Consider the following 26,165-nt stretch of genomic DNA (forward strand, 5'->3'; position numbering starts at 1 on the left):
TGTACTGTTTGTCATCTACTCGCTGAGGGCGGGGGGATGAATGGGAAATGGTCAGCGAAATGTCTGTATCTGTGTATTTGTAGTGTGTGTTTTTCATGTAAAGCAGTTTTGTCTGTGTGTTTTTGTTTTGTATTTGTGGCTGAGGACACCCTTGAAAATGAGATGCTACATCTCAAGGGGCTGCCCTTTCAATAAATTCAAATTCAATACATGTTTAAGGAGTGCACAACTTAATCTCAGTAAAGAAAAATAACTACTTGATGTGTTTTCTTTCACTACAACCTGAGTGAACATCAGTGCAACATTTGAAAGATCAAGGAAATTTTATAACTGATGTGGAGTTTGCATTATATTTCCTGGACAAGTAGGTAAGTACCCTTCAATTTCCCTGCACCCCTTTTGTTTTTGCACTATATTTATTATTTTATCTTGCACAGTATGTACAGTAGTACCGTGCTGGAGGAGGCAGATATGTTGAGTTTGTGACAAAATAAAACCTTGAAACTTGAAAACATTTTGTGACATCACCCACTGTGTTGGTTAAATACCTGTATGAGGTCAAACAGCACCAGAGGCAGCATGTCATCTATAGTGGCCATGTCCTTGGTGAACCTGTTAATGATCCGGCCTGGAAGAGGACAAACAAGAAAATTAGTGAATGACCATATCAGTACATGTACCACAACACTCCCGACATGTGACATTTCAATCACACAAAATTATAAACTGAGAAAATCACCTGTCTTCATGGTGTTGAGCACGGCCATGGGAGCTCGCAGCACGGCGCTAAGCATCTGTTCATGCAGTCTTTTGGACACAGTGAGTAGCGTGTGCACTAATGGGAGACCCCTGAAGAATCCCAAGGCCAGCACACTCTCCGACGTGGCCACAAAGATGTAGATGATGTAGTAGGCGCTCGTCGGTGTGACGATGACTGCCAGGTGGGTGGGGGGCGACGAGGTGTTGGGGTGCTGCTCGTCGATGTAGTTTGGCGATGCCGGGTTGGCGCCGTCCCTCCAGATCTCACTGTAGGAACAGAGCAAAGGACTGAAAATAAAACATGGACTGAAAACAGACACAGTCTAAACTGTAGCCCCGTCAGTCAGGAGACAAATCAGTTTGTGCCATTATTGCTCTTAAGTACTTAACACAACAGTGGCAATGAGGAGGAATGACTGATAACTGTTTGCATAATATGCAAAAATCTTTTGAGTGTACGATACGTTATACATCGAACACTGGATTAGAGCTGTAATGATCAGACAATTGCTAACTATTTTGATCATCAAGTAATCGTTTTGTCAGAATTACCGCCCCGCGGTTGCATGACTCCGCCCACCAGTCCAGTGTCTCTGACAGTCTCCATCCATGTCAGTGAAAACATGGATGCTTCACACACAGAAGATCTATACAATCAGCACAGTTTCAAGATCAGAGTCATCAATTCAGTATCTGACCAAATGTCTCCCCTTCTGTTCCTGAGATATGACGTTAAAACATGATGATGTCACAGTCAAGCTGACCTTTGACCTTCATTATTTTATCCTGTTAGACATTTGTGTCAAGTGTTGTCATAATTAGCATATGAATTCTTTATTTGTGGCAAAGACATATTTTGTAAGGTCAAACTGACCTTGACCGTCGACCTTCAACTACAAAATGCTAATAAGTTTTTTCTTCAGTCCGAGTGGACATTTGTGTCAATTTAAAGAATTTCCCTTAAGGTGTTCTTGAGATATCGCTTTCACAAGGAGACAGATGCAAGGTCACACTGAACTCACACAGAATTCCAATCAGTTCACTGTTGAATCCAAGTGAACATTTGTGCCAAATTCGAAGAAATTCTCTCAAGGTGTTCTTAAGATATCGCGTAAGAATGAGACAGACAAGGTCAGAGTGACCTTGACCTATGACCACCAAAATCTAATCAGTTCATCCATCATCGTTTGGGCAGGTGTGCACCAAAACAACCAGACTGAGACCTTCTTGAAGAGGTGGTCTCGGTCCAGTTACAAATGAACTCTGGTGCGGTTGGTTTGTGGTGAGAAGGTGTTCCGACCTGGATGTGAAGCAACTGCAGTCACATGACACATTGTTTGGGTTAAACATGAGCATGTTACAGTCCTGGAGGATTATTAATGTGCACCTCCTCCTGTACTGCCTTAATATGCACATTCAGCACATCCAATGCATCAAAACATTGTTTTCTAGTTGGAGCCGCGCCTCGTTTTCAAACTGTATGGTTTGACTAAAATGAACAATGACAGCAATATAGTCCACGATGAGCAGCACTAAAATCAACCTGCGTAGTTGTCCCTCCATTGTGACATTAGAAAGTGTCACATTTATCTTGCAAGTGTACTCTTCTTCAACGTTTGCTTTACTTCCTGGATTTTTCCCACATGGAAATTCTGACCAATCAAGAGCAGCTTTCTCACACAAGGCATTTGATCTGGTCCGCTTGTAAATGCTGCTGTGAGAACACGAACCAACTCTAGGCAATTATACAACTTTGGAACAACATGAGTCCCTGATTCAGACCAAAGGAGACCACTCTAGGTCTGACAGCAGCCTTAGTCTCAGATTCTTAAGCAACATAAAACATGACACTTACTCAGTAATGAGGAAAATGCCAAGGACTGATCCAGCAACCTGTTAGTGGAAAGAAAAAAGCAAATATAAGAATCTAACTAAATTTACACGTAAAAGCAACTTAAATATGGTAGTAAATTTACCTCAAGGGCGAAGACTACGACGATAAAAATTAAGACGTAGACTAAGCTCCTATTGGTGGTGATGTAGCGTAGGTAGGTACTCCATGAGGTAGTTTCAAAGATGTTGTCACGTTCGTCTGCAAAACATTGCTGTGAAGAAAGGGAATTGACCTTTTACCGGACAGACCACGCTGCATATGCAGGAAAACTTTAATCTGAGACAAAAACAAGTGATTCTTTTTGGACATTTGAACGATCATGAAAATGAGCGTAAAGAAAACAGTTTGATTCTTCCAGAAGTCTAAACATAAAAAAAGCTCTACCTCCATGTCTTCTTCATCCACTTCCTCACTAATGTCATACACACTGTCCTTGGACAGGCGGCGGGCATAAATGTCCAGCTCGGTCGCCAGGTCGCACTGCGGCGTGATGGACAGCTTTTTCCTGAAGGAGGACTGCATCTGCTCTCTGCGCTCCTGGCCCTGAGAGTTGGTGATGAACGCTAGGACAGACTGGCGCCGCTGCCCGTTGAGGTGCTGCAACCCATGATGGTACAAGTTCCCCCTGGGGAGCACTTCCTCTACTTGATCATCCTCCGGTACTACTGAGAATTTCCTCTCAGAAAGTTCACAAGCCCCGTCCTCTATCGTCGCGGACTGGGGAGCATTTGCAGTCTGTTGGGAGTTCCCGATGAAGGAGAACTTGCGAGCGGCTGCCAGGGGATTGAGGATGAGGGACTGTTTGCGTTTTTCTGGGTAGCCATCACCTCCAGGATGGCCTTGGGATCCAGAGATGACTATGGGAGGCGGCGGCTGGCGGAATGACTGGCGAATTGTCTCTGGGCCTCGGAAGCCAGCGGTTTCATCGATGGACACCCTGCGGAGAGTTTCTGTGAGGATGGAGCTGCGTCGCTCTGCGTTGATGTTGTCATAAGCCTGCATGCCGAGGAGGAGGGAGCTGAAGTCAGGGCGCTGGGCCTGCAGCTCCAAGAAGGTACCGTAGAAGTAGCAGTCTCCGTTGTGCAGTAGAAGGATTTTGTCGGCTCGTTTTAGATGATCCAACTTGCTGGTGACTACAATGCGTGCCTTGGAAGCCATAAGTTTACACACACACCTGTGTGGTGATACAGAAAATAAAGACTGTAAAATACCAGATGTCACAATGGTTAAACCATACCTGACCGTCAGGCTGTGTATATAACACACAAGAAAAGACAGAGTGAGGTATCAAGTCTTCAAAGAATAACCAGCACTCAAAATTAACAAGCTCCTGGATGTGTTTATACCCATAACTATGTTCAAGCTTTCCCCACATAACCAAAATGTTTTTGCCAGATTTCCCCTCTGAACAACTGCCAAAGTCCACATTTCATCAAAGGATTATTCCATTTTGCTCAACTCCCATTTCCTGAGAAGGATTCAGTGTGATGAAGCAGCCGTAACTCACCACAAGTCAACCCCAGTGTGTGTCTGAGACAATAAGAGACAACCTTGACCTTGAACTTAAAACTTTAAGCTCAACCACCCCCACCTCCGCCACATGAAAGACTCTCTGTTGGGATACACACTTCTCAAAGATCTCTTTCTCTGTCACGATGTCCAGGTGGGTGAAAGGTGCGTCTAGCAGGTAGAGGTCTGCATCTTTATACACAGCCCTGAGAGAGAAAACACACACACGCACACACACACACACACACACACACACACAGTGAGTCAGAGAGAAACAGAAAGGTAAAGAAATGTGGACACATGAGATACAAAAATACAAATACTGACAAAACATTTAGTATTTTTCAACATGGACCTTATTTTCACGTTTTGGGGAAATGAAAATGTTTTAAAAATTGGCCGGTGTTAAGCAACAGGTGCTGCTACAAAGTCCCGTCTTTATGCTTCCTTTGAATTTTAACACAAAACCAAACAACGGCAGCATCAGTTTGCTCCAATGTGTGATTTCAGACAACATGCCAGCAACACGGAAGCAAAAGAAGCATGACAGGTGTGACATGTAACACAACAGTGTCTGCCTTTAGTGCTACATAAAACATATGTGTTGGCAGTGCTTTATAAACAATAACAATGGCATTAACATGGCAATAACAATCATTTACTGTCCGTTATATGGTGGCTGATCTTGTCCTCTGCCCAGAGGGTAAGAAGCTTCAAGACCTCATTGTTTTCCCAAATGACCCTTCGCTAAGCCCCGCCCCCCTTAGTTACTGTTGCCACGTCCGTCAAGCTTTCGCTCCTAGTATAAGAAATATGGAGTTTTCAACGATATCAGTGAGAGATATTCCAAAGGAAATAACATCAAATTTCTGGAAAAACTGTTTGGAGATATCAGAGAGAAGCCGACAGAAAGGTCTTCAATATGCATGTGAGAGCTACATTCACAATATCATCTGCTGGCGGAGTATAAATCATGATAACATTAAAATAGAGGGAAAAGCTCACCAGTCGTAATGCAAGCGTCAGGCACCCCACGTCTTGACACTTCACGTGAAGGACAATGAATGTTCTTGTACAGCAGGGTAAGTCAATATATGGTTTAAATTTAAGTTAATGTTGAGTTATGTTCCCTCCTTGGGGTAGACAAAGGGAGCTAATAGAAGCTAATATGCCAAAGTGGCTAATATGCCAGACCTCTCGGTTGCTATACACGGTTGCTAACGTAGGATTGGACAGTGACTGATTAAGGGAGAGGCTTAGCAAAGGGTCAATTTGCAGACATTTTCAGCCGCTGTTCTTTATTTAGTTAGCTGCTAACTGCTATCAGCTGCTGTTAAAATTTCTTAATGGCGGGTCGCACGCATAACACGTTGTCAAAACGTCACACCTGTCCTGTCAATGGTCCTGTCCTGCTGCCTGTCCCTTTTACACAAGATGTAGTTACAGCACTGTTACTACCTTTGCTGCCGCCTTAAAGGAGAGACAACTCTGTACCTGGATTCTGCGATTGTACCTATTATACAAAATGGAGAGGCGTGAGACTCCCACCTTGAAGAGGCAGTGTAAAAGGGGCTGGGGCTGCAGCTAGCAGGGTCAAAACAGATTTAAATGTAACCACTCTGGGCACGATCACATCATCGATTCACATCCACTAACAGTGTTTGTTTTTGCCACTGACAGGCTCAGAGTTTAACCAGAAACAGCCCTGAAATCACCGTCACCAAACACACCAGACTCCATTTAAATAAACTGTATGTATAGTATGTATAGTGCCAGTATATCAACGAATCCAGAACTGGCGACTGCTGGAACAATTAAAAGATAAACCAAGACAATTTTTGTAGGTTTTGTTTTGTTTCTGTTGACTTCGAATAAAGTGTGTTTTGTTATAATAAAATGATTTAAAAAAAGGATCTTACTCTTTCACAAAAAGGTCTGCCTTTGCAGAAGATCCTTTCCATAATATTGTCAGACACTCAGAATAACAATCTGAGCCTGTCAGTGACAATAACACACACTTTTATTAGACATAAATCGAGGGTACAAACATGCCTTGAATGGTTACACTGCACCCTGTCTCACCCAGTACTGGACCAGTTTCACAAACTGTTGATCCCATTAGTCACTAAGACACAAAAACATGGGGAAACAGGGTCCAGGTTAAAAACATACTGAAGTTACCCTTTAAGGTGAGAGAAACAGAGAATATTGTGACGAGAGAAAGAGAGACTTTATATCAAATGGTGTAAATGAGGAAGTCTGGTCCCTGTGGATAAATCAATTCCAGCGAATGTTTACAGTGATGGCGGGAGCCAAAAAATACAATGACTGGCTGCAAATTGATGCAAGGACACTAAGCCAATAAATAATGCACGGGAATACGTGAGTGTCTGACTGCTGTAACCTACACACAGATTTAATGGAGTAATAAAGCTCTAGCAGAGCCGTAGAAAGCACTCATCATTAAAATGTGAGGCCATAAAACACAACAGTTAGTGCAGGCAGACAAACACACAGATGAGAATGATCGGCGATGGTTATCAGCTGCAGCAGGTTATGGTTATGTACAGCAGAGGCTCGAATCTTTACACTGTTGGGAACCAAGCCAAAGACATCAAATCCTAAAATACATGTAAGCCAATAAAAACATCGACTAAATGATTTTTACAAAGAGTGGAACCTCTTACCCTGGAAGTGTTAGTTATGATATTGATAACGGTGATTATTTTATGGCCCTGAAATTGAATTTTTGAATTATTTATTGCAAACTGCAGTGTGTATGCAGACCTCTAATGCTGATAAAGGTTGCAGGAGTGAATATGTATTGGTTTTCAAATGAACACTAGAATTACCGCCCTGTGGTTGCATGACTCCGCCCACCAGTCCAGTGTCTCTGACATTCTCCATCCATGTGTGTGAAAACATGGATGCTTCAGAAGATCTATACAATCAGCACAGTTTCAAGATTAGAGTCACCAATTCAGTATCTGACCAAATGTCTCCCCTTCTGTTCCTGAGATATGACGTTAAAACATGATGATGTCAGAGTGAAATTGACCTTTGACCTTTTGACCTTCATTATTTTATCCTGTTAGACATTTGTGTAAGTTTCATCATAATTAGCATATGAATTCTTTATTTGTGGCAAAGACATAATTTGTAAGGTCACACTGACCTTGACTGTCGACCCTCAACCACAAAATTATGCTAATCATTTTTTTCTTCAGTCCAAGTGGACATTTATGTCAATTTAAAGAAAGTCCCCTAAGGTGTTCTTTAGATATCGCATTCACAAGAATGAGACAGGCATGGTCACAGTGACCTTGACCTATTACCACCAAAATCTAATCACTCTAATGTTTGTGCCAAATCAGAGGAAATTCTTTTAAGCTGTTCTCAAGAAATGGCGTTCACAAGAATGAGATGGATGCAAGGTCACAGCGACCTTGATCTTTGACCCTTGACCACCAAAATCGAATCAATTCATTGTTGAGTCCAAGTGAACGTTTGTGCCAAATTTGAAAAAAATTCCCTTGAGGCGTTCTTGAGATATCGTGTTCATGAGGTTGAGACATACATACAACTCAAAGACATAATGCCTCCGACCACAGCTATCGCTGGTGCGGTGGCATAACAATTCTTTTGGTGTATCATCTGTCAGTTATTTTCTGTGAGGCACTCCCTTTGATCGATCTCATGTGCAGCAGCTAATATTTTGGCCATTTCCTACAAAGGGAGTTGAATTCCCATTTCTCATTAAACAATAATATACCACAGATTCTAGTAAACAAATGGACAATCTCCTAAAAAAACCCACACAAAACAACTCACCACGTGCTATATTTACCTCTTACGAGCATGTCATTAATAAGAAGTGTGACTCAAATCCTCAATTATGTTCTATTTTTGTCAAATGTGAAACAACAACACGAAAGGTCTGACAAAGCAAAGAGCAAAATTAAAAATAGCCAGCAGAGGTGGCCTGCACTGACAGTTACAAGGAAATGAATGAGGCGTTCTGACAGATGCTCAGGTGTGAGAGGAAGTACCTGGCCAGTCCGAGACGAGCCCTTTGACCGCCGCTGAGGGTCACCCCTCCTTCAACGAGGAGCGTCTTGTCTTTTTCAGGCAGCAGAGCAAAGTCCTGGCACAGAGAGGAAAGGAAGAGGTCAGCAGGTCAGACACAGACGTATGGTCACTTTTTAGAGAACAGTAAGAGGAACGGCGTGATACCACAGAGCATGACGAAAAGGTACAAACATATTAGGACACTGAGGACAGTCAAACAATTCACTTTAAGGGACAATTTATCCCTGAATGAAAAATACCATTTTTCCCTCTTATTTGTAGTGTGATTTATCAGTCTACAACATTTTGGTGTGAGTTTCGGAGCGTTGAAGATATCTGCTGTAGAGATGTCTGCCTTCTCTCCAATACAATGGAACTAGATGCAGGCCAGCCATTATGAAATTCGGGCAGGTGGAAAACATTTTCAAAAGTGGGCCCCTCATCCAAACCCAATAATTAACTGCCCTCCAATGAATGAGTAGAGAAAAGTAAAATCAAACATTAGCTGAGGAAATTACTGCAAGGTATTAAGTCATGAGATAAAATCAGCAGTGAACACATATTTTTTTTCTTTATTTATTCATTCAGTCTTGAGGCTATTTTAATCAAATATTGGTCAAATTGTGGGCAGAACTGAAACAGCATAAAGAGTATATGGCTGTCAACTCGCAGTTTTCCAGTCATACCCATTTTATGCAATTCCAAGACTGTTTAGGAACCCAAGAATGCAGAAATATTTAAATACACCATTTTGAAAAATGGCAATATTCCCTTTTCCCTCGCCAGACTTTATCCCAACTTTGGAGCATTATTTGGCCCCCTTGCCAACAAGATAGCTAGCTAACATTACAGTCGGCATTAATGTTTACATCTCACGCCATCATTAGCATGAGTCTCTCTTCCATAAGTATTTGTCCTTCTGCGTGGTGATGCAGTTGGTGGGTGTAGTTGGGTAGAAAGAAAATAGTTCCTACGTGAAACTGCTCACAACAAGGTCTGTGGAGTATCTTCAGTAACCGGGTCATGATTTCTGGAAAGAGACTTTGATGTTGAGTTTTTCAAATGTATTTTTGGGCACTTTGAGCACCACAAGCTGAGTGTCATCTAGTTCCATTATAGTGGAGAGAAGGCAGACATCTCTACGGCTGATATCTCCAACACTCTGCAACTCACACCCAAAAATCTAGACTGATAAACAGCACTACAGGTAAGAGGAAATGTGTATTTTTGATTCTGGGGCAAACTCTCCTTTAAAGAAATATCTCACGTCCACCTCTTTGAAATAGACCTCCACATGCTTTGCTATGATTGCGTCAAAGTAAAACTGATTCCTTTCAGTTTCTCTTTCTATAGTGTGACTGACGTATTTAAATTTTACCAGGTAGTTGAACATGTTTTGAAGTGTCCAGTGTGAAGGCCTGATGACCTTTCACAACGCCCTTGTGCACGTTCATAATTAGCTTTTTTTTTTTTTTTAGGGTGCAGAAAATGGCCCTATGTGAATGATTTTGGGAATGTGGTGACTGGGGGATTTCCAGTATGTTCTGAGGGAGGAAATGCAAAATATTTTGACTGGAAAAACACATCAGGGGCAGACTGAAACAGCACAAGATTGTAGCACCATGCAGTCAATGCAAAATACTGGTTTCACTCAGAATAATGCAGGGTAGAAAATGAAATGGAATAGAAAAAACTAATACATGAAAATATAGTAATAATGATAATAATAATAATAATAATGATAATAATAATAATAATGATAATAAAATCAATCCTTTTTTGTATGGAAAGTTGCTGATTCAAATAAATTAATTTGAATTAAATTCAATTTTAATATTCCTAATTTAGTCTTTATTTATTGATATGCGTGAGTAAGGTATCTCTTATTGTGTTACTACTGTTTACTGTATATACAACATAGTGTGCCAAGACACAGTCCTGAACATGACTATTACCTGGTAATCAGAGTAATTTGTGCTCATATGACCACAGATTTATTGTCAAAGTTCAAACCACAGAAAGCACAAACCACAGATGAGACAGGCACATGGATGATGTCACAGGTTGAGACATACGGTGCGTTCGGTGGTAATTGATCATGGAAACAGACGTCCAAACCAATAACAATGAAGTGACAGTACAAGTTTATCATCGTTAAAGCGTCCTACCTTTTTCCCGTCAGCTTCCGCTGTCCTGACAGGAGCGCATAGGGGACCAAGTTAACAGGTTGTTTAACAGCTTGTAAAATGAGGAGGCATAGTAAAAAGACATGTTGTGTGTCTCACTGTGAACAAAAAGCGCCTGCCGGTTGGGTCGACTAGCTCGAGGCTGGAGAGGCAAAGGATGAGTTTACAGTGGGAAGACCACCCACGGCAGTCTGTCTGGTGCTTCAGGGAGCAACAATGGTGAGGAGTTACAGTCAGAAGCCCTCTAAACGCCTCGTCTCCGTCTGAGGAGATCTGCTCTAGTTGTCACTTCTGTCTGTCAGGGTTGCCTTGGGGATTTTTCCTGTGTCTGTTTCTCTCTTAAGAAATTTCTAACCTCTTGAAGTGCTTGACGAGGCAATTCACAGAGAATCAGTGAAGGATTGGTACTTTTAACAGTTATAGGTAACGATGACGAAGTCCCAGTGTCCTCAAATGCGATGACAAGAAAGATCCAATGTCCTTCAACGAGCTGATGAAAAATTACAAATGTCTGCAAATGAGTACTTCCTAATCAACAACGTCTCAGCTTGTTACTGTTGCTAAAACTGGTCTAAAATGTCTACAAACGAGGACAACAGGTCTAAGTTGAGCAGAATGAAGTATAAGTATGTTTTTTAATTGGTAAATCCGCCTTTTGAAAGCGATACTGAGGGATGGGACAAATATATTGAAGAATGGGGACAATATATTGTACTAATACTGTACTACTGGCAGAACGGCTGGTTGAACAGGCAATCCTACAATCATCCCTCTTCAATATTATTTGATTCGATTTGATTTGATCAAAATGGATTATCTTCTGTTATCCATACAGTCATATCTGTTGTCTAACTGAAGAGGTTTTTGACCTGTGATGAGGAAGACAGCATTTTGTACTTGGAAAATCTGTCTTTCTACTATTAGCAAAGACCTGTGGCCGCGTTTTACAGTTTTTATTTATTCATTAAGTGTTATTTATTCATTTAATTCCATTTCCATTTCTTTAAATACATATATTTTTAATTTATTTTATTTGTCTTTGGTGAAGAGTTAAGTGATATCTGTTATTTTGTCTGTATTTTAATAAAAAAATAATCATTTAAAAAGGGCGCAATCTTTGATCCAAACAGCAACAAAATGGTTTCCACCATTCTTACACATACACACACAAAAAACATTTTTCTCTCCCAAAACACAAGATTTAAACCACTGTAACTCTTAAACTGATTGACTGGTTACACAGCAAAGACAAAAACTACAACACGTTACAAAAACCGATGATGTTGTAAAAAAGGTTGTGTAAAAGCTGCAGTTTAAGATGCCACATTTTTTAAGTGAGGATCATTTTGAGAAACATAAGAAAAAATGTTTTCCTTTGAATTTAAATCTTCAATTATGAAAGACCATCTTAAATGTATCTGATATAAAATATTGTGAATTCTGCCTTAATAAGGATCATGCTTTCTGCAAATGCAGATGAAAAATGTAGATGAATTGCGCTTTTTTTTTTTATCATTTAAAAAAGTACCTAGTGTGATGCCAGACTGATACATGACATGACATTGCTTAAAATCACTTGTAACCACAAATGAATCCTTCAAATAAAGCTTCAGCTCCAACACAGTTTGAGGATGAGCTGCGTTTAGAGACTGTTTGACAAAACCTCAGAGGAACTGTCTCTCCTGTTTTCAGCCTCAAAACTCACAATCAAAGCACGTCGTGTCATTTCCATACAATCTAAAGCCGAACTGACGGTGTGACTCCTCTCCACACTGCTTTTGTTATTGACCTAACATGCCAGCATTTGACTCCTCCCCTCAAAGACAAAATGGAAGCAGATTTTTTTTTTTTTTTTTTTTTACAGTATATTGAGGCGTCAGTGTTGCACACCATCTTTGTTTGCTGTGACAACATGTTGTGTTTTTGTCAAAACCACTGAGACACTGTCGGTGCCACAGGAGATGGAGGTGGCTGTAAATAAATATGATGTGTCGCCCTCTGTTTGAGCTGCTCCACTGATGTCTGTATAAATTATACTAATACAGTGTATTTAAAACACCAATATAAACAAAAAATGCCTCTGATTTATCAGTATAAACTTCAAGTTTACACAGGCTCCACAAATTATTCCAAAAATTTGATTTGATTCAACACTTCTTAAATGCTTGTGGTAGTTCGGAGACACAGTGTGGGACAGTTCATTACTCAATATATGACATCACTGTAATGTACTCTTCCTGTATATTCTACATATAGATGACATGTCCTTGACGTATCTCAGACATCAACATTTCTGAGACCTTTACATCTAAATCATTTATGTCAACGTTTGTATTGCATGTTGGACTTTTTGTGTGTCCATTCAGACTGTTTGTATTTTCTATATACGTATATAGTATCTTACTATATCTTACTATATGATGACAAAAACTCTGTGTGTGTGTCTGTTCCACGTTTTTCTCCTCACTGACTTGGTCAATCCATGTGAAATTTGGCACAGTGGTAGAGGGTCATGGGAGGATGTGAATGAAGCAATATTACATCAATTGGCCAAAGGGGGGCGCTATAGCAACCGACTGAAATGTCAAACTTTGAATGGGCATATCTCATGCCCCGTATGTCGTAGAGATATGAAACTTTGCACAGAGATGCCTCTCCTCATGAGGAACACATTTGCCTCAAGAACCCATAACTTCCACTTATATAGATTTTCCGCCATTTTGAATTTTTTGAAAAACACTTCAAATGGATCTCTTCCTAGGAAGTTTGAGCGATCTGCATGAAACTGGGTGAACATAATCTAGGGACCAATATCTAAAGTTCCCTCTTGGCAAAAGTTGGAAAACTTACTAAAACTGAGCTTCTATAAGGCAATGAATATTGCGGAGGGCGTGGCTCATCACATAAAGGTGTATAACATCTCAAGGGTTTCACCCATCACCACGCAACTTTGTAGGCATATGACCACACATAATCTGAGGGGACCCCTCCATTATTGGCCCCATCAAACAAAATGGGGGCGCTAGAGAGCTCATTTCTTATCTAGGCCTAACCGCCATATGGATTTTTACTAAACTTGGTAGATATGTAGAACAGGACGCCTCAAGGTGACTGGAGAAATTTAACTCTAATTGGCAACTGGGTGGCGCTATAACAACAGAAAAATGCTTCAAAATGGCTAAAATGTGACCGATCGCTGTGGCTCCCCCTGTGGACCAATGTTGGTGTTTTCTAATGTTTGGTATGACTAAGTCATGGTATGGTATGCTGTACAAAATCTACTCACTGACGTGGTCAATCTATGTGAAACTGCACATAGGCATTGAGGATTGGCATAGGCAGAAGGTGACAAAGCTACCAATGGCTATGGACTAGTACATAAGTATTATACATGCATGTGCAGTATCTACAAAAAATATTATATCACTTCTGGCAGTTTGCAGCATAAAAAATTCCTACTAGTTTTTCTGCTCAACAATGTAAAACATATTTAATAATATGACTGAATGTAGAGTCACAGGACAGATCTGACAGTGTGTCCACACAGCTTGTCTGAGCTGCAAACGTCTGTCACTGGGAACCAACAAGCTCATATTCCATCCCAGTGACATAACGTGAGATTTCCATAGCAACGGAGGAGACATTATTCTGCTGAGGGACCCGTCACTCAACAGTGAGGCTTATGAGAGCCTGAGTGTGTGTGTGTCAGTGTAAGAGACAGAAGCTGTGCAGGCATGCGTGTCTTTGTGTGTGTGAGGCTCATAATGGGTGTGAATGTGGAGCCAGGGAAACCTGAACCTTCTTGATGCTTTGCAGAGGCTCCAAACAGACAAGTGAGCAGAGAGCATCAGTCTGATGGAAGAGAAAAGACCTGAGGAGGAGGAGGAGGCTGCTGGAGATGAATTTATTGGAGAAAACTATTATGAAACACAAAGTTATTCATGACTAAAGGTATTATTCAGTGACATCTTCAGTGCAACATGTTGCTACTATGTGTCACTGATTTATAGTCACTCAACATACTCCTGCTCACTGACACTTTCTTTTTGTTTGTACCCTTTTTAATTGACAACAGTGGCTGCGGTCTGCAAAATATGTGGTCGGTTGTGCCAACCAGGACGGGAGACACAACAAATTTTTCATCACCTGAAAACGTGCCGTCCCAGCGACTACACTGACGCATGAAAATCCGGCCCAAATTGCATTAAGTCCACCAACAATTAATGTCAGTTGAGGGGACAAGTTCTCATGGTGGTAGCAAAGTATCGAAATATCCAGTGAACTTTTAAACAATTATTGCAGCTTGACAAAGTTTTCCATAAGTATTTGAAAATCGCTGACATCTTAAACAACCACCTGTGCCGTTTTATTTTTAGGTTAGGATTCCTTCAGCGTTCACTGTTCAGGATGTTTGGACCGGGAGCCAAATCACCCACAGAGGTCTCCTCCTCCTTCAAAACAAACAGGTCCAGTAATTACAACCAGTAAAAAAAACTGAATAAAGCAGTTTCACGTTGGAAATGTGTGTTTCTTCGACACTCCTCAGAGCATCAAGAGGAGCTGCTAGCTGAGCTGCCGCTGACATTAACTCAACTTGTTTATCTGACAACTTAAATTCCAATGATTAAAATCCTTCAACAGGTGAAAAGGTAAAGTTAAAAATCTAAAAAGTGATGGTGATGTGAAACAGTAAGAAAGTCAGCTGGAAATGTTTCAGTGTCCATTGCTTATAGGAAATCCACAGTGTGATCTACTTCTGTCCATATTCTTAATATCCAAACACCCATATTTTCTCAACACATCACTTATCATGTGAGAGCCCGCTGAGCTTCTGCATTACGTGCCACACTGCACCTGTGTATTCAGTCACATTTTGTGCCTGTGTTTTGAACACTCGTGTGGTCCATCTGCATGTTCAGTATGCTCCAAATATGTGTGTTTTCACCAAAAAATGGTTATTAATCTTCATATTTTAGGGGAAATATGAGTGTTTGAAGCTCCCTGACCATATTGACTGGATTGTGTTTTGAGATGTTTGCTGGCCGGGTGAAAATATCAACAGACTGCACTGATTTACCACATTAAAAATCTTGGCAAAAATCCTCTGCTGTAACAGAAGTGGTTATATTTAATGTGTTCGGGTGAGTCTGGTGTTATAAGCAAATGATTTGTGTAGTTCACATGAGCAACAACAGCCTCCATGTTTGACCATCCCGACAGAAATACACTGACAAAGAGAAAGAATGAATAACATGATAAAGTGAAGGTACCTCCTCCAGTTGGCAGGCCTTGATGACGGAGGTGTAGCGGTACTCGTCATAGGTCAGGCCAAACAGGATGTTGTCTCGAATCGTCCCCGGCATGATCCAGGAAGTCTGTGGTGAGAACGAGATGCGACCGCTGTGTCGGATTTTACCCTCTGACGGCACCAGCTCTCCCAGGATCATCATGAGCAGGGAACTCTGCAGTGAACAGAGAACATTTTTATGCTGAGGCATTAAGATGTTAAGGCTGCAGTGAGTCAGCATGTAGGGCCTCAGTGCCTTGCTCGAGGACACTTTGACCAAACATCTGACAGTAAATGGATTCAGTAGCACATGCAGATTCTGTGCAGTCTCAATAAACACTCTACCCAAAACCTGATGTTATTTTGTTTGACCTACCTTCCCTGAGCCAGTGGATCCAGCCACTGCCAGCATCTTGCCCTTCTCCAGGTACAGGCTGATGTTTTTGAGCACAGGTGTGACGTAGAGGTTAGTGAAGAAGAGGCCGGCGTCACCGTTCAGGTGTCCGTTAGCTTTGTTCTCTTGCTTGATCCTCTCAAACAGCTCACCGATGCCCTGCACAAGAGTTCAAATCAGAGTCTTAATGGATTAAATAAACACTTAAGATGGTACACAGAAACATAATTTATATTTAACCATTTCTCCCAGTTTGTGGAGTTTTCATTTAGTTTTTAAAGCTCCAGTGTGTCAGATTCAGGGGGATATATTGGCAGAAATATAATATAATAATAATAAGTCTGTTTTCTTTAGTGTATGATCGCCTGAAAATAAGAAGTGTTGTGTTTCCGTTACCTCAGAATGAAATGCTTACATCTACATAGGGAGCAGGTCCTCGTCTACGGAGATGGCCATGCTGCACCACCATGTTCCTACAGTAACCCAGAACGGACAAACCAAACACTGGCTCTCGGTAGGGACATTTGCGTTTTCACATCACCCACTGTAGTTAGCAGCATCTCCACGATGAGCAGTGTTGGAAAAACACTGTTTTTTTGGGGTTTTTTTAATTTTCTAACATGAACTTGATTTATTCAGTTTTTCTAGTGGTCTAAATCACTGAGTCCTAAATCTTACACACTGGACCTTCAAAATACAATTTCAAAATGTACAATATATATGTACAGTATTAGTGATGTCATGAGAACCGATACTCATGATACCTTTCAGAAAAACAAAACAAAACCAGCGATACTCATTTTTTTGAAAAACCGGAAGAACTGATACCAGCGTAAGAAGCGGTGTTATGACTCTTCCGGAACTGATGGGGGCAGTATACGCCATATAGCGTTACAGTCCATGCCTACATTCAGAGTGAGGGGGTGACGAGGAAGTAGAACTACACATGGCATACCTACACACAAAAGGATGGCAGAAGCAAGCGCATGAGAGTAAGCCGGTACGGTCTGGTACCGCATACCACTAAGGCCTTGTTTAGACGACAACGGTTTCTCTAAAAACAGAAAAGTCTGTCCTTTGCGTTTTAAAAAACTTCTGCATTTATATGACGACGTTATTGAAACGATCCCTGTTCAAATGGAACCGCAAAATCTACTGGAAACGCTGTAGTGTGCACGCCAGGCCAATGGGTGGCAGTGTAAATTTGCAAAGCAACACCACGGCATGACGCCATGCACCTGCGCTGAAGCGCCTTCCTCTACAACGCGGTGATTACAAACCAAAACAAAGAAGACACAATGGCGAAAGCAGGCACAGATAACTTTGTCTGGATGGACGACGAGGTGGAGTTGCTACAGTAACAGATCTACACTTCACTTCAAATCAACAGGGTGAGCAGCACAAACAGCTCGGCATTGTTAATGTTGTGACGGTCGGCATGCCTAGTGACTGGAACCGTATGCGCATGTGCGAAAAGTTTTGCTGTTAAATGTCATTCAGTTCAGTTTGTTCCATTTCAACAACACAGAGAACAGCTTGAACAAGCTGCGTGTGAGCTAACGATCAGGGATTTCACTCTCAGCAGTACACGACTGCGCATGCACGTCTACCTCCGAAACACAGCGGTTGGGGTGCGTTTGATTTATCGTACTGGGACGTTTGATTTTTCCACAACTGGACCACGGACATAAAACAAATATTTTACTACACATGTTGTTAAGTGTTTCTAATTTCTTTCTACTCCATACAGGTACAGTAAAATATTGAAATGTTTTTATTTGTTTGTTTGGTTTTTGACTTTGCTTTTTAAAAATGCATGAAGCGAGGAGAAGTGAACAATATGAAGCAATGAAGGTTTTGGTAATAGTATAGGCAAGAATTTAAAACTACTTTACCCCTGTATATACAGTAAGTAATATCAATCTGTTGATAGAAATGTTATTTTAAAGATATTTTTTGGGCATTTTTACCTTTATTGGACAGGACAGGTAAGCGTGAAGGAGGGAGAGAGAGAGAGAGGGGGGATGGCATGCAGCAAAGGGCCACAGGCTGGATTCGAACCCGGGCCGCTGCGGCAACAGCCACCGACATCCCAGAAATGTTATTTTATATGCAAATATTTTAATAAAGTATTTCTTGTTTAAGTACATGGGATTTTAGGATTATTTTTTTTTTTTTTTTACCGTGGTATCGATACTGGGATATGAGACTAGATATTAGTGATGAGCGAGTACATCATCATCTGTGTCTGTATCTGTTCAACCAACCAAATTATCTGTAACTGTACTTGGAGTGGGCGGGGTTTATGCCAGAATTGGGTGGAGTTTAAATCAAAAGTGGGATGGGCCTAATCAGACGATGTTGTTTTAAGCCTGAAATTTATTTGGATTAATCAGCAGTTGAAATATTTATTACCTGTGAGAAAAGTATTTACAGAGCAGCCTCAGAGCTGAGCTTGAGATCATTTTTTATCACAAGAGTAACAGATTAAACACAGCTACCAAAATGAGGATTTTCCTTCATCACAAGTACAGATAATGACACATTTTACTTGTATGATAATCCTTCTTGTAAAAAGTACATTACCCGTACGGGACGCTCGTTTCATTTGAGTATTCAGCTCAACCCTACTAGATATCGTCTTAGATTTTGGATATCCTAATATTGTAAGTGTTTTCCTGGTTTTAAAGGCTGCGTTACAGTTAAGTGATGTAATAATTGTCGAGCCCTGTACTGTACTTCATTATATCACATGAAACTACTACAGAATACTATGTTGTACTAGATTCTACGATATTAGAATAAAGAGACCTGTGTTTTACCACCAACAGTCTTCTTTAACAACACTGTACCGTGCTACACAAATGTAAACGTCATTCTGTGTGTGTGTACGTGGTTTGTGTTTTTACTTTACATACAGTAGCTGTCTGCCTGACGGATGTCTGAGTGTGAGTCACGCTGTGCTTTCAGACCAAACTGCTGTGACAAACAAGAGAGTCTCCAAAGATAGAAGGAGAACTCCCAAACTCTCACAGTGGCCTTATTTCACATCATCTGTCACTGCCTGCGTAAAGATTAACGGGTGACACATCACTGTTAAGAAAAGGGAACTCTGCTCGACTCGCCCAGCTTAATCATTGACCTCTGTGACATTTCATGGGTCAGCGTCCCTCTAATGCCGGGCAGTCGCTCGCTGCGGTTTGTATAGGTTAGTCTGTGCAATTCTCATTCTAATGAGCTGACGTACACGCTGTCAGCAGTAAAGAAAGGCAACACCCCTCCCATTCATCTGAGAATGGCACATTCCAGGAAGAGGAGAAGGCAAGAGGAGAATCTGGGAATGAGGTGATGAATACTGTGAATCTCAAAGGGAGATTCAGAGTGTTCCCAGCAAAGGCAAAGTTTGGTGACGACACTGCGATAATTAATTATGCAAAGAGACGGGGAAAAAAACACAGATGGAGGCTGGTTTTCTCACGGTGTCGGGTGGTCAATGAATCACACCTGTGAGATGAAGTTTACAGCCTCTGCCCATAGATAAGATTATACTACACAGTCCCAGTGATGGTGAGGAATTAACTCTTACACCTGTAATGCAACGTGGATTTAGGACAAAACTACACTATAACACACTACAGACCATCACCAATAATAACATTTGGGAGCCAGATAATGACACAAAATGCGCAGCGCACCGCACTGCCTTTTGTTTTTGTTGGGAAAAAGAAGAAAAAACACTTGCTGGGCCTTTATTGTTGCCAGGCAACCACTAACTCATCTCCTTATTCTAACCTTCCTGTGTAATATACCGTTTATCTATTTATCCTCCAGTAGTCAGTGTGTAGTTGCTGACATGTTGAGGCAGAGGGTACTGTCTGTAGCTCTGGTTGAGGGTGAGAGGCTGTCAGCAGATAAACAGAGATCTGTGTGGGTACATGAGACCCTAAAGAAGAGGCTGGATCATGGGGAGTACCACCAGTTGGTCCAGGAGCTTCTCCTCCATCATGGACATTTCCAGGCATATTTTAGGATGACTCAGGGGCAGTTTGACAACCTGCTGTCTATCATCAGGCCGTATAGCTCTGGGTATCCAGCAACCACTACCACCAGTTTCTCCTCCGTTGTTTACCAACTGTTAATTTGTTGTCGTGGCCACCACAGAAGGCCCGCCTCTCAAATCATCCCATTGGACAATGGGGAAAAAGCGGAGATGACATGGAGCGCTTTCCAGCTCTGAGTTGAAGTTTTATAACTCAAGGTGTTCAGAGTGCTCAGGCAAAAATCACCAGGCGTGTAGAGTGCAGAAACATGAGGCGCGTAGCAAAAACAGCGAGCATTCTCATTAAAAACTCTTACAATGCATTGCAGCTGCAAAAATGCTTTCCACGTGATCGCGGCCTGATGTGTTTACATAAACAAACATATTTGACACTTGTCAGTCGTCTCAAGTGGAAAAACTACAGTATGTAATGGCAACACCGTTTCTAAACTACCTTAAACATGTCTGGCATCCTAACACACAAGCAAATGAACAAACCTCGTCCCAGGATGCAGACACGTTGACCAGCTCCAGTTCAGTGGTGGTCAGGTTGTACTCCAGCACTCTGTATTCTTCCTTCAACAAGAAATCCTGGAGGAAAACACAACAATGGAAGATGTATCAGTGCCTTGATGAATGGCGTCCCCCTCAGACGTGCATGTCTCTGAACCCACCTCAATCTTCTTGACCAGTGCCAGCGTGTCATACCACATCTGGATGGATCCTGGCAGCTGGCGGGTCAACGTCATCCGCAGCACCATGCAGTAGGAGGCTGTGGTGAAGATACGCCGCAGGATGATGCCTTTACTGAGCGCATGCGGCACGATGGCAGACACGATGACCAAGATGGCGGAAAAGAAGTATGAGGCGCTGTAGAAGTAACGCAGAGAACCAATCTTCCTCGTAAGCGTCATCTCGTCTCTGAGGAGGGAAGGAAAGAGGGACGGAGGAAAGATGTTTGTTTTTTTTATTTCATAAGTATATGAATAATACTAGTGTGATAAAGCTTCATTGAAACACTGCTTCATTATTTTACATTTGTTGTAATCTATATCAGATGAACATAATTATTCATATCACATTACTGAGAATTACAGGATCTCTCTGCAACCAGCATCCAAAAAGGCGTTCTGGTGAACAATATGTCAGTTATTATCTATTATTAGCTATTATCAGGTAAATGTGAAGTCTTGATGGCTCCATGTTAGCTCTGTTGGCTATCAAACTATTTCTGCACCATGACACCAAAACTCTTTCCTGTACGTTTACTGTACTTGCCAATTACAGTGATCCTGATTCTGGCTCTGACAGCCAGCAGTGGCGCCAGCGTGGTTCTGCTGGCTAACCACATGTTTTAACATCTCTGTCTCAGTTTTAGCACCAGGTTGATTCCACTTCTGCTGCTCAGTTGAGGCCTTCTGAGTTGGCTGACTCTCTAGTTCTTGTTTCTTTTACCTGCTCAGTTTCATTTATTACAGTATATCTATAATATCAATACACATACAGCATATAAAAAGATACTGCAGAGATGGATGACTTGAAGGATCAGGGATATATACTTTAATCTCCACACTTCAATCAATAACAATAAAAGTTTCTCTCCTTCAACACTGTTAAAATGGCCTAAGACCTGCCGATACCCAACTCTGATACTACGTTATTTAAAGATATTTTTACAAGTTTAAATGACAGTAGTGATCATTGTCTGCTTTTTACTTAGTCATAGTCCTGAGTAGGGATGGGAATCGACGGGTTCAATTCATTGACATCATTAGCCTTTATGCTTAATGACTCCCTTATCGATTCTTTTCATTACACCGAATCTTTACGTCGATGATGCACATCATGCTTGTCAGTCAGCAGTACGTTCAACAACAAAGAAGACGAAATGGTGGAGAGACAGAAGCGGTCGAAAGCTTGGCTTCACTTCACCAAAAAAGACTCATGACATTCACTCATCACAACAGCATGACGTGCAATTTATGCAGCACCATAATTACATGCAAGGGCGGAAACACCACCAATGCTACAATTCAATTCAATTTCAATTTTATTTATAAAGCCCAATATCACAAATCACAATTTGCCTCACAGGGCTTTACAGCATACGACATCCCTCTGTCCTTAAGACCCTCACAGCGGATAAGGAAAAACTCCCCAAAAAAAAACCCTTTAACGGGGAAAAAAAAAAAACGGTAGAAACCTCAGGAAGAGCAACTGAGGAGGGATCCCTCTTCCAGGACGGACAGACGTGCAATAGATGACGTACAGAACAGATCAGCATAATAAATTAACAGTAATCCATATGACACAATGAGACAGAGAGAGAGAGAGAGAGAGAGAGAGAGAGAGAGAGATGCAGGTAATGACAGTAGCTTACAACAACATTAATGAAAGTAATAATATTATAGTTATAGTTCTGGCTACTGTGGTACAATATGTTGAAAGTATGTATTAGTATCAGACAGTATACTTGTGTGACAATAGTCATATGTGTATAATAACAGTAGAAGTATGACTAATGACTAATGATGGCAGCAGCAGCAGGAGGCATCTGGCAGGACCACGGCAGCAGCACAACCACACACATCACGCTGTCCAGGCACCGCTGTGATATGAGTTATTCTGAGAGACAGTGGAGCACAAAGGCTCTGGAGAAGAAGCCGAGTTAGTGACATCCAGAATGGCCGAGTTAGCAAGATGCAGTAATAGGATGAGAGTGAGAGAGAGAGAGAGAGAGAGAGAGAGAGAGAGAGAGGGAGAGAGAGGGAGCCCGGTGTATTATAGGGGGTCCTATTTGTTTTCCACTACAGGGCTCTACTGTGCGAGTATTTCAACGTTACTCGCATTTGTGACTTAAAATAGTTTTGTGCGAGCAAAATAAATCATTCAGCACGCTGTGCGAGTACAGATTTCAACCAGCAGCAGAGACGAAAGGTGAATCCTGACGGTTGTGGGTTGAACGGGGGTCACAGACACAGACACGGACAGGAATACGTATTCCTGTCAAATACAGTGGCCATAGTGCTCCACGGCGCAAGATAACGGCTTACCGGCGACAGAGAAGCCCAGCTCCAGGTCCAATAATTTCCTCTTCTCGGTGTCACCACTGCCCAAAAGTACCTGAACAGCCGTGCCATGGCGGCACACAGGTATGTGATGTGTCAGAGGAGAAACGAGCCGTTCACATTTCCACAAACCTCACCGCACTTTAGGGACTGTTCTTAACTTGTCAGGGGAGGAGGGTGGCTGGTTGATTTTTATTTTATTTATTTATTTATTTTATTTTGATCCCCTCTATGTTAATCACTCACTGATGCTGTTTTTGAAGTATGAATAAGTCAATAAGTAATTTATTCCATTGAAATATCATTGATGTATTATAGAAAAGTGATTCATCTTTTTATAAATGACAAAAGGCACATCTGCCTCATTTTCGCTGTGGTATCCTGATACTACTCAGAACCATGATATTTTCACTGGTATCATACCGTGGGTCCCAGTTTTGGTACCGTGACAACACTAACAGATTCTGTATTTACTGTTGGTGTGGTCCCCATAAGGAACGCACAGCACAGGAAGCGGAACTGCTGCATTATATATAAAATCAGTCATTAATATTTTGTCTCCTCTTTAAACTACTTTTTTCAGTCTTGTCTTAATGTAGCCACAGCTATGATGAGTTCACACCAAAGGTGAAATGAACATTTTGCACAGCATGATTACACACAAAGTCAATACAAAGATGGAGATAGGTGCAAATTGGTGCCAGGAAATGTCAATCACGCAAATGAAGCGACACCAATGACACAAACCTGCAAAAATTTGCATATTCACGTGTTTGCAAGAGCCTTTCAGCGTTGGCATCTGTTTGAAAATCTCCTGACGTTTCAGAAATCAGAAATGGAGGATAAACTTATTGTCGCCACCTGTGGGCACCCGAGGCTCTACCACTCAAAGACGGTACCGCACAGAGACGGAACAAAAAAGGAGAGGGCTCAGAGAAAAGTGAGTCAAGTAAGTTAATTTAAGTAGGTCTTTTATTGTGAAAGGTAAACAACAGAAGGAGTGAAGCGGTTATTCACGGCCCTGATAGTATGAGAAATATTAGAATGCTGCTGTCTTGGTTCAGAACCGTGTTAACAGTGTTCATATCACTTGATTCCAGCTATTGGTTGGACGAACCAAGTTAGCCATTAGCTGCCTTCCCGAATTAGTTAGCAAAACTGCTAGCACAGCTGTAAAGGGTGAATATTTGCCCATTGCGAAATACTCTAAGAAACACTTCAGTGGCCGTATTTGCATGAGTTACACAAGATGTAACTGTTTCATGACGTCAGTGCCGTCTCCCTATCGTCTCTTCTTAGTCACGGAGAAAGGCCTCTGGCAAACTCATAGTTTACGTTACCAAAATTAACACTGAATGACGAACAGACCTGCTGTTGCAGTCACCATGAAGCAAACAAGAGTAAACTTGGGTATTAATAGAAAAGGCAACAGCAGTGGGAAATGTTTGTTTGTGACACAGTTGGGTGTTTTGGTGTCTTACTGCCTGATGTTCTTGATGATGGTCTCCATCACCTCCTCCCAGCCGTACGCCTTCACAGAGTGGATGTTCTCCACGATCTCTGTGGTGAGAGCCAGACGGCGGCTGATCATCCCTGCACGCTGTGTCCTGTTTACAGTTAAACATTGTCAACTCACAGCAGCATCAACACACAGAACACAGACAGAGCAAGTCACACGATCACCAGGACACACGTCTATAAGCATGACTGCATACATACATACAAGCGTTCACATGCATATCACAACATGCAGCTACATGTGCACAAACATGTATTTATGAACAAATAAAATACGAATAGAGAGAAGAAAAAACACAGGAGCTGCTAGACATTAGACTATAAAACAACTACAAGTTTATGTGTGGTTTTTAATATTTTCACACATATATTTGTTCTATGACACAAGTGGGTGTTGTAGTGTTTCCCCACCGGTGCGGTCCCATCTTCTGTGAGAGCCAGGCCTGGATGATGCCGAGCAGAGTCAGAGCTGCCAGCGCACAGAAGCCGTTCACCTCAATCAGCTCCCAGATCAGACCCACACACAGAATACACTGCAGGGGAGTGATCCACACAAAGTGGGCCAGACCCAGGCTCTGGAATGAAACACACACAGTACACAGAGATCACATCAGTGTACACAGACGAACTGGAATATGCGCTTGATGACAGAGAGGTCAAAGGTCAAGTTCAAGGAATACTCCAGTGAAAACCTGTGGGCTTATAAGGTGGCTCAGGGAGTTAACGGAGGACAGCGTCATCTTGGATCAACACACACAAAACAGAGATGGAAAAGTATTCATGTGCAACAAAGGTAAACAGTTAACTGAGCTGGCAGCAAACACATTCTGTCTTTAACCACAGTAAAGTGAAAACATGAGGGTTTGGGACAGACTGAGCGCACAGACAGACTGTAGAGTGAGAGGATCATGTTATGATGGGCCACTGTATGAAGAGGCAGGTCTGACTGAGATTAGGGCTGTACCCAAATATTCGGATATTCGAATATTCATTTCTATGGGTAGGTATTCGTTATCAAAATTTGGTATTCGATATTCGTTTTTTTATTTGCTTATTTTTTTTATTATTATTATTATTTATTTATTTATTTAACATATCTTTTGGTGCTAAATGTAGTCTTTTTGTTGTTGGTAAATGTAGGTTATCAATAAAAATCAAAACTTTTAAACTGCATTGTTAAAAATGTGAAAATATAGTATAGCCTACCAACGGAGCTTGTGCACACGGCACGCTTGAGCACATCTGTCTGAGGCTGTGGATCAAAGCCAAGTTTTACCACTTTATCACTATTCCCTCTAACTTGTAGCTGTGTTTTCGTTATCTTTTGAATTTAATATGAATTATGGAACCATTTTTGTCAACATTTGTTTCCCCCGTTTTGTACAATAAATTATTTTATTTAAAGTTTCAACAAGTTTCTTTTGGAGTGCGTGACACAACTGT

General features: G+C 41.5%; 1 protein-coding gene across 1 annotated transcript in view; it reads right to left on the reverse strand.

Annotated features, from left to right (window-relative positions):
* cftr (CF transmembrane conductance regulator) overlaps nucleotides 1-26,165 on the reverse strand; it is a 66,100-nt gene that overhangs the window by 22,399 nt on the left and 17,536 nt on the right. The window contains exons 6-18 of the mRNA XM_033635747.2: nucleotides 25,134-25,297; nucleotides 24,686-24,811; nucleotides 20,811-21,057; nucleotides 20,635-20,727; nucleotides 16,080-16,256; nucleotides 15,687-15,878; nucleotides 8,212-8,306; nucleotides 4,282-4,368; nucleotides 3,038-3,827; nucleotides 2,736-2,864; nucleotides 2,615-2,652; nucleotides 740-1,026; nucleotides 549-628 (exon numbers count right to left, since the gene is read on the reverse strand). Of these exons, the coding sequence (XP_033491638.2) occupies nucleotides 549-628; nucleotides 740-1,026; nucleotides 2,615-2,652; nucleotides 2,736-2,864; nucleotides 3,038-3,827; nucleotides 4,282-4,368; nucleotides 8,212-8,306; nucleotides 15,687-15,878; nucleotides 16,080-16,256; nucleotides 20,635-20,727; nucleotides 20,811-21,057; nucleotides 24,686-24,811; nucleotides 25,134-25,297 (2,505 nt within the window). The remainder of the gene's footprint in view (nucleotides 1-548; nucleotides 629-739; nucleotides 1,027-2,614; nucleotides 2,653-2,735; nucleotides 2,865-3,037; nucleotides 3,828-4,281; nucleotides 4,369-8,211; nucleotides 8,307-15,686; nucleotides 15,879-16,079; nucleotides 16,257-20,634; nucleotides 20,728-20,810; nucleotides 21,058-24,685; nucleotides 24,812-25,133; nucleotides 25,298-26,165) is intronic.

This window comes from Epinephelus lanceolatus, chromosome 5 (genome assembly GCF_041903045.1).
Source record: "Epinephelus lanceolatus isolate andai-2023 chromosome 5, ASM4190304v1, whole genome shotgun sequence".
Classification (NCBI taxonomy): Eukaryota; Metazoa; Chordata; class Actinopteri; order Perciformes; family Serranidae; genus Epinephelus; species Epinephelus lanceolatus.